Here is a 13,738-nt window from a genome sequence, read left to right as displayed (position 1 = left end):
GATTTATTCACACTGATGTGTGTGTGTATGTAAAGCCAGATGATCCACTTTAACTGTATTGGATAGTATTCCATTATTTTTATATACGAATGTCTTAGAATTTTAAAATCTATTTCCCTAATGAATATTCAGGGTCCCCCCCCGACTCACACACATTTTTCCTGTTATAAACATTGCTTCGATGAACTGCTGCCTGTGACATATTCATATTTGGTCTTCCATCCCTTTATGGTCATTATGCTTTACATATCCCATGGCTACTTTATTTTGCTCCACCTTCTCTTTCAATCTGAGAATCTCTCTCTTTTAATAGGCATGTTTAACCCATTTGCATTTATTACGATTACTCATATAATTGGACATACTTTCTCGTTTTGTTTTGTTTTTTCTCTTTTACCTTTTACTTAACAGACTGAGTTTTCTTTAATCTTGATTTTTTCTTTGTGATTTAGAAGTTATACATTCTATTATTTTAGTATTCATCCTTACAATTTTTTAAGATGTATTCTCAATTAAATCTACACTAGTATCCTCTCTCTTCCTGGCACTTGAGGATTTCTCTTTCTTGCTTTCAAACTCAGCTTTGTATTGAAGATTTTTTATCCAGCATTTCTACGTGGTTAGGATGAGGTTCGGGGTTTCACATTTGATAATTCCAGCATTTGGAACTATAGAAGCCCAAACTTTTTAGAATGGCATAAGAAGCCTTACATGACTTGGCTCCTGACATCTTTTTCAGCCTCATCATCTGCTCCAGATATACCAAACTATTGTAGGCTGTTTAAATGAATCACAGTATTTCACACTCTCTGCTTGGGATGTTCTTTCTTTGCCTCAACCACGTGATAAAAACCTATTTACTTTTTAAGACTCTTCAAACATCACCTCTTTTATGAAGCCATTCTTGCCTCTCTCCAACTACATTTGACCACACTCCGTTCTGGGTCCCTCTGTAATCTGTACAGACTTATGTTACTGCATCTCTGCTTTCTACATATACTTATCTACAAGGTTATCTTCTCCACTTGACTATGAGCAACTTGAGGGCTGGAACAATTTATTTGTCTCTCTATCCCCAGTGCACAGTAGGTGTCATTGAACAAAGACATTTCTACCCGCGAGGATTAAGTACAGAACAGTTTTCAGATCTGAAATTTAATTGGAGAAATAGAAAAATGTAACAGTCGGTTTCAGAGCAAAGGAATTCCATAAATATCAAAGAATGTTTCTTTATTTCTGTCCAAATATGGGCCCAAAAATATAAATTTCAAGTTCTTATCAGAATTATTTAGAGGAACAAGGGACGTGAACATGAAATATCAATGGGATAACTATAATGAGTAGTGGAATGGTTATTGCCAGAAAGATGTCCTCTCCAAAATACCATCTGGTCTTACAGTTGTGGATAGCTGAAATATCAACCTTGACAAAAGCAATTAGGGAAAATGATTTGCTCATAAGCAATAACATGGGCACCACTCCACTGGTTGGGACAAGGGACAACATATAGGCTAGTCAACCCTACAAAGAGAAGAAAGGTTTATAGAGCAGTCTTGAGTACTGAATCTAAAAAAATTAACATTCTAGAATCTTTTAATTTAAAAAATCTCCTATTGCAACCAACAGAAGAAATCACTTTCCCTTAAGGGAGTAAGAAGAGATTAACGAAATTAACCTCTACCATTCAAATGTACACTACATGAACTCTATTGAGTATCACTTTCATTGAATGTGATAAGACTATGGCAAAATTACTTGTACTATGCTGATAACAGAAGTACAATGGTCCTAATATTCTAAGATTTTTATACCTCCTTTGCGTGGCATTCAGAAACTTCCACTTTTTTTTTTATATAGAGAGAGTGTACCCTACAGGGGCAGACTGTGGAATCAGACTGTCTAGTTCAAATCCCAGCTCTGCCATTTATAGTTGCATGACCTTTAAGCAAAATATTTAATCTCTCTGTACCTTAGATTCTTCATCTGTAAAATATAAATGATAAAAGCAACCATTTCACAGAGTCGTTATTAGAATTTAAATGGTTAATATAAAGCACTTGGCACAATGCCTGGTCTATAGAAATGGGCTCAATAAATGTTAGTAGTAATCATTATAATTATCATCATCATCACCATCTTGGATCTACTTTTACTATACAAGCCTCTCCTTTTCCGTACATGAAAAGAGGAAACTACCACTTTTTACTACATTCCATGCACAATGCTTAGCCCTTTCAACATGCATTTACTGATTTAGCCCTCATAACCACCTTGCAGGTTAGACATTGTTATCTCTGATGTTACTGATGAGGAAATTGAGGCTTAAACATTTAGCAAATTCTTGACATTAAACTGTGAAGCTGGTGTGTGGTCATAAGTCATTTGGCAGAGAGTAGACCTAGCTAAGTCTATAGAACTCACATTTAACTTAATTTGATTTTAATTTGTCATTGTATACACATGAAAGCAAGCATGTGTGCATGCATAAAGGAAAGAGAACAGCAAGTACCACTTATTGAATGGTGACATGTCACTACTTCCCTCTACCTAGACAAATTTCTTTCCATCCCTTCAGGATGTTCTGTCCACTAAAACAGACACTGAGCTCTCTCCTCTCGTAACTCTTATCGTCCAAACAACAATTTTGTAATGGATCACATATGATTTTGTACCATTACTTAATAATTTCTTATGCTATGATACTCTAATGGGAAGTCCCACAAGTTCTCATACTTTGACCTTAAATTTCTCTTTTGGTCCCTAGAGCAGCGGTCCCCAACCCTTTTGGCATCAGGGACCAGTGCTCCTATGAGAATCTAATGCCTGATGATGTGAGGTGGAGCTGAGGTGGTGATGCTAGCATTGGGGAGTGGCTGCAAATACATATGAAGCTTGGTTCTTTGGCCTGCTGCTTACCTCTTGCTGCATGGCCCCATTCCTAACAGGCCATGACATGGCTGGGGGTTGGGGACCCCTGTCTTAGAGTATCTAGCATAGTGTTGGGCATAAAGTTAATTCACGATAATATTTATAAAATAGTTTAATATCTAGACTCTGCAAGGGCATCTCTAAATAAGAACGTATCTTATTTATTCAATAATTTTTTACCTACAATGTACAGGTACTGTGTTAGGTCTAGGAGCGGAATCAGAACATAATAAAACACTGTAGTCCTGGTCCTTAGAAGTTCATAGTAGACAGAAAAACTACAAGTAATCAGATAATTATAATACAGTAAGGTAAGTACAATGACCCATATTTGACCAGGTGATAAGAGACTATTGAAGAGGGAAAGATTAACTCTCCCAAGGTCCTAGAAGGCATTTCAACATACACTTATTTAACAAATATTTATTGACCACTTAATATATGCCAAGCACTGTGACAGGTCCAAGGATATAGAGGTAAATAAAATACCCAAGGTCACTGAAATTTATAATCTAGGATTCACAGGGAAAGTTGCATTTTAGTGGGTTGATAAATGAATAGAAATTCACTCTGTAAAAAGAAAGAGAAGGCTTTCCAGGAAAAGGGACCAGCATTATTCAAAGCCTTGGAGTCAAGAAAGAGAATAGAGAACAGCAAGAAACAGGGTGTGGCTGTAATGCATTCCTGTGAATGGGGAGCTACAAGAGACGAGATGACAAGGTTCACTGGGTCAGAACAGGATGGGTCTCATATGCCATGTCAAGGTTTTTTGGAGTTTTAGTTCATTCGGTCATTAGGAAAAAGGTATTGAAGGCTTCTATATGCCAAGCCCTCTGCTAGGCACTGCAGTCACAAAATCAATAAGACATACTCTTTCGAGAAGCTTAGAGTGTAGCAGGACATAGGCATGTAAAGAAACACTTATAATATAGCACAAATAAGTGCAATGATGGGGGCATGTTTAAGATATAGGGACGGCTTAGAGAATGTGAAACTGAATAAAGGAAACTGCATTCAAAATGGACTCAGGAGGCCAGAAGGAGGAGCTGTCATGCACTATTGGCACCACCACACCATGTCAGTTACAGACCCCAAGAAGAAGCGACCATATCTTGCATTCCCAACAAAAAGTGTCTCCACTACCTGAACAAGAGGAAGGAAGATTTTCTACTTGCCCAGCAACAAGCCTGACCCATGGGAACCCTCAAAACTCAGTCAATGAGAAGCCATCACCACTCTGAACTCTCTTTCCTTCAATGGACTTACTTGCAAAGCACCCTTCCTAACTTCCTCTTTTTTCTCTATAAAGCTCCCTCACCTTTGTTTCGTAGACTTGCCTATATTTTTTTGCTATAGCATGCTTCTCTTGAATTGTAATTCTCTGCCATTCCTGAAAAGAAAAACATTTTTCCTGATAAAATAACTGGCTGTTTTATTTTTAAGGTCAACAAGTATCTGTGGGGCAGAAGGGTAGTCATGAAAGGCCTCATAACAGAGGAGACTCTTGAACTAGGTCATGGGGACTAAATAGGATTTCATAAAGTAAATGATAATAGCAAACACCGACATAGTACTTAGTGTGTGCCAAGCTCTGTTCCAAGTACTTTACATATATTGACTCATTCAAGCTTCATAACTACCTTATAAAACAGATATTATTAATCCCATTTTATAGATAAGGAGACACAGAGAGGTTAAATAACTTGTCCAAGGTCACACCAGGAGTAATGGCAGAGCTGGGATTTTAATGCAGGAGTTTGGCTCTAGAGTCTATGTTCTTAATTACTATACTGTATTGTTTCCAAGAGAGTAAAGTCAGGCAAACAGGAAAGCATATGCAAAGGTACAGAAGTATGAAAGAGCACATCTCTGAGAAATTGTGAGTGCCTGACACTGGATGAAATGTAAATAAGAGCAGCAGGGAATGAGGCAAGCAGGTTACAGGTCATGGAGAACCTTGGGTGTCATGTAAAGAAATGTCTTTATCGATAGGTAATGAGAAACCACTGAAAGATTAGGCAGGGAGGTGACTTGAATAGATTTCCATTTTTTTAAGACTTACTTCTCTGGCTTAAGTGTAGAGGGGAAAGGACGAGATGCCAAGGGCAGGGAGATAGATTAACTACTCTAGATGAGGATAAGATTTTTTAATTTAAAGTGGGAGATGTAAGGGCAAGAAACACTGATAAAGTTCAATCCCCACATTTTTTAGGTGAGGACAACTGAGATCCCAGAGAAGGAAATGACTTGCTGAAGATCACCCAGTTGCATAGTAAGTACTAGAACCCAGGGCTTCTGTTTATACTTCCCTTTCTAATGTGGGTCTGGTAAGCCTGTAGCACATCTAGGAGAGGAGTCCATCCTGAGTATATAAAGTACACAGAATGCCACTTTGCTATCAGTTCTTTGCACATTTTTTCTAGCCCCAGATTTCACTCTCACTCTCAGAGATCTAGGCTGGAGGTGCATGTATGGCAGTTATCAGCATGGGAAGGAAGCCTTAAGATGAATAAGGTCACTCTGGACAAATACAAAAAAATGTGACAAAGCTCTGGGGAGCACAAATATTAGGAGTCTACTGGAGAAAGATAAACCAATGAAGGAAACCGAAAAAGAAAAAGTCAGAAATGTAGGAAGAGAGGTTCTAGAAGACAAAGGAAACTAATAACAGGCAGGTTTTTATTTTTGTTTTTAGTGAAATAATAATTATTTTATCTTTAACTGGATACCTACATTCACTGATTCATTACTGGTTGTCTATCCTGTATCTATTTCTTGGCCTCTTCCTTGCTAACAGAAATCAGGCTGAGTACAATGTTACAAAAAGTCCATTAAAAGTCTCTTTCCCAGTCTCAGCTGTAGCTATGGAGGCCATGTCATACAGTTCCAGCTATGAGAGTATAGTATACCACTCAGCCTAATTGAGTTTGTACATAGTACACAGAATCATATTTAGTACTTTAACACTCCCAACAGACAAGAAAATTTTGCAAAAGAAAATAACTTAGGGGTCTTGTCGTACCAGCTAGCAAAACATACCATAAAGCCAAAGTAATCAGAAAAGTGTAACAGAAGTGCAGGAAATGATAAATAAGTCTGTATGAGGTATGGCTGAAACAAATTAGTAGTCGTTAGGAAAGCTTTGGGGAGTAAGCATAGCAAGAAATAATTCGCAAGTCTCCCATGGTCAACCTCTTTCACACAGCCTACTATCACAGTTCTTTGCACATTTTCTCCAGTCCCAGATCCCCTCTCACCTTCAGAGATTCAATCGTGGCTTGCTTGTAAATCTTTCCTCCGGGATCTTTCTTCTGAGGACTATTCTGGATTCTTGGTGTTCGAATGACGAATTTATCCATTTCTAGAGGATTCCAATTACTTTCGGTGTGTTCTGCTCAAGTAAGAGGGCAAGTCTGATCCCAGAACAGGAAGAGGACATGGAGGGGGGCGGGGGATAAAATTCAAATAAAGTTTGTAGTTTAGTTGTTTTTTTAAAAAACAGGGCAGATTCTAAAATATCATCAAAACTGCTGGGATGCATGTTCACTAAAGTGACACAATTGAGTTCTATTTACTCTGGAAGCATTCCTGAATTATAAGGACTATTGGGTGGAATTTAAAGGAAGATTTCCTCTTGAAAAAGAAACATCTTCCTAAGAACTGAAACTGTTACAATGATGGGTCTACTTCCTGAGTTAGGATGGACCTAGCTTTCAGAAGTGCGCACTGTGGAGGGGATTCCAATATAGGACCAGGCATTGAACCTGGTGACTTTTAAAGCCTTTTCCAACTTAGGCTGCGTTGTGGCAGGGTTAGAGTTCCACTGGGTTCAATAAGCTCTCTTTAAAAACTATCCCCACCATAGCCACAATCCAAAGGGTTCCACTAGTAACCAGCAATCAACGACCACCTCTAGATCTCAGCAGGATCCTAAGATCAAGCAGCCATCTCCAAGAACTGCTTGGTAGTCAGAGGACCCTAACCGCGACTGTCCTTTTCTGGACTCCCCGGAGCAAAAGTAAACACCATCTCCCTTTGCCCTCAGCAGCCACGAGCCCAGGAAAGGAAATCTAACAGCGGTCTGACAGGAAACCCACCAGGAAAAGCAGCCCTGGTGCAGCTAGGCCCCTCCAGGGAACACCCTCTGAGGCCACCAAGCCTGGACCACGGGTAACGAAACTAAACGGACGCTTCCTTCCAGGGCGGTAGTTTCTCAGAAGAGGACGAGTCCGCCTGCGGAACGCCTCAGGGACACAGCAAACCACACTCCCCAGAATGCACTACGAAGGGAGCGGGTGATACCCCACCTAAGGCTGCTGTGGTTCTCCCAGACCAACTTTCAGGATCGCGCCGTGCGCCTCCAGCTTGCGGAGAACTACAAGCCCCAGCGTGCTCCGCAAAAGGAAGGAGCCAGGGGGAGCCAGTTCGCTCCTGGACTCGCGATGGTTGGCCCCACCTCCTCTCGCCCACCTAGAAGTTCGTAGACCCAGAGGTGGGGCAGGAGGTGGCAGTTTCGGGCGGGTCTGGGCGGAGCTGAGGAGACAGCTGAGGCGGAAGCGGCGGCCCGTGGGGCGGGGAAGGGGCTGGTCCCGGAAGGAGGAGGAACCTCTGAAAAGAAAACATCAACTAGCTGAGCTGCTGTGACAGAGGGAAACAAAATGGCGGCGGCGAAGGGGAGCTTCTGGGTCGGGGCCCAAGTGGGGCTCCCGCCGCTGCTGCTGCTGACCATGGCCTTGGCCGGAGGCTCGGGAACCGCTTCGGCTGAAGCGTTTGATTCGGTCTTGGGTGATACGGCGTCTTGCCACCGGGCTTGTCAGTTGACCTACCCCTTGCACACCTACCCCAAGGTAGGGCCCGTCTGAACTGGGCTACATCTCCCCTGGCCGCCCATCTCTCCGTTCTCCCGCACTTCTGTCGGCTCTGGAACCTAGCCGTTGAATCCACCATTCAACTGCTGTCTCGCACCTTTGTAACTCTTGTTTTCCACTATCCCACCCGCACCCCGCCCCTACTGTAATTACCAGAAGTTGTGCTGCACCTACCTACCCTGTAAAGGACTGGGGGACACAAAGATGAGTAAGATGCGACTCCTTTCCTCCGGGAGCTTGCGGGGCAGCAGGGGAGACGAGCACTCCAAGGGGGAGGAGGATACTGATGATTAATGTGGGGTCCTCACCTTCAAGGAGCGTAAGAAACGGCGGGTGCGGGGGCCGGGAGCAGATACGCAAGGCCGCAAAAGGTTAGTTCGTAACCTATGTTTACTGAGCGCTTTTCAGGGCCGGGAGCGCGGTCTGTGTTCGGAGAGCCAGGCAAGTGGACAGTTCTACTGTGGTGTGAAATGTATTAAGTCAGCCTAAGGAGTTGGGAGACGCACAGGAAGGGCTTTCCGCCTGTGTTAAATTACTGTGTGCAAGGCGCTGCCACTAGGGACTGGGATGGCTTAGAGAAGAAGCAGGTTTTTGCATTCAAAGAATTTACCATTCCGAGAAGAAGACAGGGGATTCGTGGAGTGGGTAAAGAAATGAGACCGCCCCTCGGGGGAGAGAGGGGTATAGCTTACGGAGAGGACTGACCCTACTTTCACTCCTTGGTTGTCCGCCACCCCCCCACCGCAGGTGCTGCCTTTTCAGCTTCTTGAGAACTCTCTTTACTCAACATTCTAAATTGCATGGTGACTCGCCCACTCTTTCTTATATATGATTTGGGTATATGTTCCCCTTTCTCACTACCTTTATTTATAAGAGCTTTGCTAATGTTGCTGGTCTTTTTCTCTTTGTTTTACTTCATCTCCTCCGTATTGTTTGCTTAACCGCCTGGCTAGCCCTTTTTTGCTCTTTCCAACTACAAAGTGACTACGAGGACAGGTCCAATGAATTTAGGATGTTTCTTATTGGCAAGTGTTTTCAGGTCTTTGAAATGAAAAGTTGTAAATGCTATCACTTCCCCTGTCTGTTTGCTGCTGTATTTTACATTGGGTGAGGAATATCAATTTTCAAGAAAAAGTGTAGGGGAGGGTATTATCCTAAAATTTTCAGAGACTAATACTAATATAGCAAGAAAGAGAAATGAGAAATTTCAGCTTCCAGACTTAAATCAATGTATAGTGTCCCTAAATACATTATTTTCTTCTCTTCTTATAAACCTCTCAGCTAAGAGGATTGTATGAGGAAACTCATTAATATTGATTTGGCCTGGTTTGGGACAGAGACTTATTTTGTATCATTCCAGTGTATGGCTGTGGAGTTTTGTTTGTTCGTTTTGAGATTTTACTAGCAAATTCGTAGTATAAACCAGAATGCTGAGAGAATAAGTAAAAGGATAAACATTTCTGGAACTTTTAGGTACTTGTATAATATCCATTACTTTCTAAAACTCGATGTGATAGCTAAGCCATTTTTACTTATTCTTTAAAGCTGTTCTCACCAGGAACTCACAATCATGTGGCTCCATGTCCTGAACTTAAAATTTATTAACTATCTGCCCTCTGTTAGCCAGTATCATGGGCAATTTACACCCATTATCCCTAATTCTCACAACCACCCTGCAAGATAGGGTTTTACAACTGATAAAACTAAGGCTCTGTAAGATTGAGTGACTTGCCCATGGTCACATAGCCAAGTAGTGGAGAGGTAGGAATCAGTACTAAAACTAGCTATACTGTGCTGCCTCCTATTAATAAAATTGTATTAAAAATATTTAATTTACTAATTTCACAGATTTCTTTGGCCCACCTATGACTTATTGTGCTTTGCAGTTCAGGAAAAAGTTGTGTTATATAAGAAATGAATTTACAAGGTCACATAGCCTCTCTTGGTCTGTTATTTGTAGCTGGCAGATAGAAATCTTATTAATGACTCTTTCAGAATTAATTATTTGTTGTAATAAAGTATCTTACCTGTTCATAAGGAATTATTTTAAAAATATTATATTTTACCCTTTAACTTTCCTCAAAAGTGTCATTGCATAGTTTGCCTGGATCCAAATACCAGAGACATAAGTCATGTTAATAACAAAGCTAACTAGAGCCAGCCGGCCATTTTTTTTAACAAAGTGTGGGCTCTGGAACCATGCAAACCTGAGTTCCATTCCCAGCTCCACTTTTATTATCTGTATGTCCTCTCTGATCACTTAACTTCTCCTGACTTCATTTTGTCAGCTGTTAAAAAGAAACAAAAACAAAAAAAACCTCATACCTTGCAGAGCTAGTGTGAGGATTAAAGATACTATATGTGGCATTCTCAGCACAGTGCCTAACACATGGCAGTTTCTTATATGGCATGAAACCAGTTTGGTACATATAGTATTAGTAGTACTGAATAATGAGAGAATACTTAGCTTGACTTACCTCAGGATAATGCATATAAAATCTATAAATAGTATCGAGATTCCTTGTAATTACTTAGCTGATATTCTGTTTGGTAGGAAACACCATCTCCTTGTACTCTAAATCAGGGGATATGTTTTATAAAAGCTTGCCAGTCATTTGGGATACATAGGGCATGAATTATTTCCTTGAAGTAATAAAACATGTACTTGGAACAAGAATATGATTCTTCATAGCTACCTGTTGAATGCATACTCTGTGCCAGGTGTTGTATAAGATGTTAAGTGTTACTACAGTGCCTGGCACATTGTGGGTGCTCTTTAAATATATTATTAAAGTTATGTCTATTTATTAGATAGTGTAGCATAATATTAATGATATTGTGAGTATAAAATGTGTAATCCTCATATTCCAGATTGACGTAAAAGTGTTGTCCCTGTTTTACAGCTAAGGAAACAGGCTGAGAGAGATTAAGTTACTTGTCCAGGGTTTTACAGAATAAATGGTGAGGCTGCGCTTCAAATCTAAGCTCTTTTCACCATGCCATACTCTCTTCTGAGAAGAGTACTGGAGGGCTTATTGGGTTGGTTTAACAGAAGAAAATATCTGAAAATGAAATAGTATGCATTATAGCTCATACTAATGAGCTGATGCTTCCTCTGTGCAATATCAGGAAAGATGTGGGGCTCCTAATACATGAGAATTCTTCCATTGTTTTACAAAGCCTGCAAAAGCAACTCAGGTATGAAATTTATTTTAATTGTTAAAAGTCTTTCAATTTCATCTTAACAATAAATGCAACTAGAACTGAGGTCCAAAAATGTGCTACCTTCAAAGCTATATAATAGATCTTATTTAATATTAGACTGCAGTCATCTCTTCCTAATGGATTGCTGCTTCTGCATAAATTTTACTAATCCTCCTGCTGGAAAGAAATGCATACCTTTGTATTCCATTGGTTGCTAACTGGTATATGCACATGCTGTTTCCTTCCTTATTAGGTGCCTGCCAGTTTGTACACAGTGGATCACACAGTAAGTTGAGGGGGCTCCCCCACATACTGATTTGTTTCAAATACTCTATTTTATTGAAGAAAGCCTGTTGAAGACATTGTCATAAGCAATTAACATTTTCCAGTGATGAAGAATCTATTCTGTCTTCAGCTCCCATACGTGTACAATGTTGTGTGTAACTATTGTTTTCTATTTTTAAAATCTATTATGATTAACACTACCACCATTTATTGAGCACCTCTTATGTCTCAGGCACTGTGCTAGGATAGCTGTCTTCCAGCATTATTGAGGGAGCTGGCGATAATTTATAGCTATTATCTCCTTTTATGATGAGAAAACTGAGATTTAGATAGGCAGAGTAACTTGTGCAGGGTCACTCACCTCTGGCTGATTCTATTGGCCTTTGCCATACATCACACTGTTGCTCTTGCTTGTGTTTTCCGTTAAAGTGAGCCAAGTTTTAAAAATCCTTTCATGTACGAGTTTTTGTAGATGTACACCTCACTTTGTAGGGATCTTTATAGCCATGTGAAGCTAATCATGATACTTTTTCTAATAAGCCTGCTTACATATAAATATTTATGTGGCAGGAGTATGCCATTGGTCCTAAGGTATTTACTTATTCATTTCTACCTCTGTTAAACTTATGTTTGTCACTGTTATTTTTATTTTCAGTTTTTTCCTCACAAAATATGACCACAGAATATAGGAAAAAAGTGATTTTACCCACTAGGCTTCTTTTTTGGGTATCACTTTAAAAATAAGAAACTAAAGCCTCTATATAGCGGAGGTCTTAGGTATTACCTGGCTCTTATCATTTTTCTTTCAGTTATAAAATTTATTAGACAGTTTATAATAAACTCTACTAACTTTGCTTTCTTTTTGACCCTTTTTTCCTCTGAGGGAAAAGTACTATTTTTTGGTAATCCTCTCTATTCTTGAATTCCCTAGGAAGAGGAATTATACGCATGTCAGAGAGGTTGCAGACTGTTTTCAATTTGTCAGTTTGTGGATGATGGAATTGATTTAAATCGAACCAAATTGGAATGTGAATCTGGTAAGACGCTAGGCTAATGACATCAGCAGTATATAACATTTGTGTTTTCTCTGAGTTGTGTTATATTTTTAATGTATTTTCCTCAGAAAATGACAAGCATAATGTTTAATGCATAATGTTTTAATAGCTTCTGCTAGAAATTTCATGGGCTTTAAATTTTATCTATTTGTTGAGACAGTATTTATTTTGTACTGTGAATAGGACACCTTTGTTTAACTGAGTATTTGGTTTAGAAAAATGCAGTAGTAATTACCCTTCTCATAATTCATTGCTACCTTTTCAGTGGATAGTATAATTTTCCTAAGCTTTTCAATCATAGACTAGTTGACTTAGTGCCAAGTTTTTTACTGAATCAGGCCTTTGACTTAGTATTTAATAGTGTATTCTTTGTGGATCATGCCAATAAAAAATGTAACCAGAGTCTTTGTCATCTCTTAAACCACTATTCTTACCTTTTGTTGAAAGAGATGCGTTTAATAAAAGAAAACTGTAATCAGGACAACATTGCCATTTAACTTTTTAAAGAACTATGATGGAATTTTTCCATTCATTACATTACACTGTTTATTCAATATAGCAGGAAGTGCCTTACTTCCTATCACTATGCCATGACTCACATCCAGCCCGTGATATAACCTTATTTTTAAAGGCTCAGTCTCCTAACCAGCCATCTTTATGTGTGCATAATGCTGTTCAGTTTATTATCCAACATCTTCAAAAAATATATTACAAATACATAACTGGGTTGAGAAGAAAAGTAAGATTGTTATAGTGGTAAAGTGTTCTATCACAAGAAAGAAATGGCTCTGGTGAACTAAATGAAGAGAGTGTGTATGGTAGAGACCCATTTCAACTTCAGACTCCTGCTGTAGAACATTTTCTAAGTTCCATTTTCTCAAAATTTAGAGTGTTAGACTGATTGCTTTGTTTTATTTTTCCTTGCCAGGTGAGTACCCTTGCTTCTCAACTAAATGACCCAGTTCTGAACAATAAGATATTAAATTTGTGTAAATCACTATATTATTTTGTTTAGCCCCATGAAGTAGATGGTTGTATTTCTATTTTAGACATATGGAAATCAATAGTCAGGTTAAACAGCTCAGCCCAGGTCACATACACAGCCAACAAATGATGGAGCCAGAACCTCAGAATGCCTGTCCAGTGTTTTCTCCACTATGCAAATCTTAGCTATGAGGCTCCCCTCATGTGAATGTCATATAGCTGGAGTCTGAGTGTGTAATTAGTAGATTTATACCTGAAACATTTGACTTGTGGAAGGTAAAAGATAGATGTTTTATTAAAATAATACATTTGCTACTGTTACCAAATTTGGAAATTCCTATTGATGAAATGTTTTATAAGAAATTTCTTCATAAAATGCCAAATCCCTTTTCTCTCCTCCTCCCTCCCTCTCTC

The 13,738-nt window shown here is 39.4% G+C and overlaps 2 protein-coding genes across 9 annotated transcripts in view; one reads left to right on the top strand and one right to left on the bottom strand.

The window, feature by feature from the left end:
• Nucleotides 1-7,360, bottom strand: part of TCEANC2 (transcription elongation factor A N-terminal and central domain containing 2) — a 31,363-nt gene extending 24,003 nt beyond the window's left edge. Inside the window, exons 1-2 of one of the 5 annotated variants that reach the window (XM_015595163.2) lie at nt 7,236-7,360; nt 6,186-6,341 (exon numbers count right to left, since the gene is read on the bottom strand). In XM_015595163.2, coding sequence (XP_015450649.1) covers nt 6,186-6,287 — 102 coding nt within the window. In that variant the 5' untranslated portion in view covers nt 6,288-6,341; nt 7,236-7,360. The other 4 variants (XM_025051919.1, XM_015595165.2, XM_006919237.3 and 1 more) reach the window with 4 other exon arrangements.
• Nucleotides 7,358-13,738, top strand: part of TMEM59 (transmembrane protein 59) — a 21,467-nt gene continuing 15,086 nt past the window's right edge. The window contains exons 1-3 of one of the 4 annotated variants that reach the window (XM_006919233.3): nt 7,518-7,775; nt 11,254-11,286; nt 12,217-12,322. In XM_006919233.3, the coding sequence (XP_006919295.1) occupies nt 7,587-7,775; nt 11,254-11,286; nt 12,217-12,322 (328 nt within the window). In that variant the 5' untranslated portion in view covers nt 7,518-7,586. Of the gene's footprint in view, nt 7,776-11,253; nt 11,287-12,216; nt 12,323-13,738 lie in introns of all 4 variants that reach the window. The other 3 variants (XM_006919234.3, XM_006919236.3, XM_006919235.3) reach the window with 3 other exon arrangements.

Source organism: Pteropus alecto, unplaced genomic scaffold (genome assembly GCF_000325575.1).
Source record: "Pteropus alecto unplaced genomic scaffold, ASM32557v1 scaffold25, whole genome shotgun sequence".
Classification (NCBI taxonomy): Eukaryota; Metazoa; Chordata; class Mammalia; order Chiroptera; family Pteropodidae; genus Pteropus; species Pteropus alecto.
This window is presented reverse-complemented; position numbering and strand designations above follow the sequence as displayed.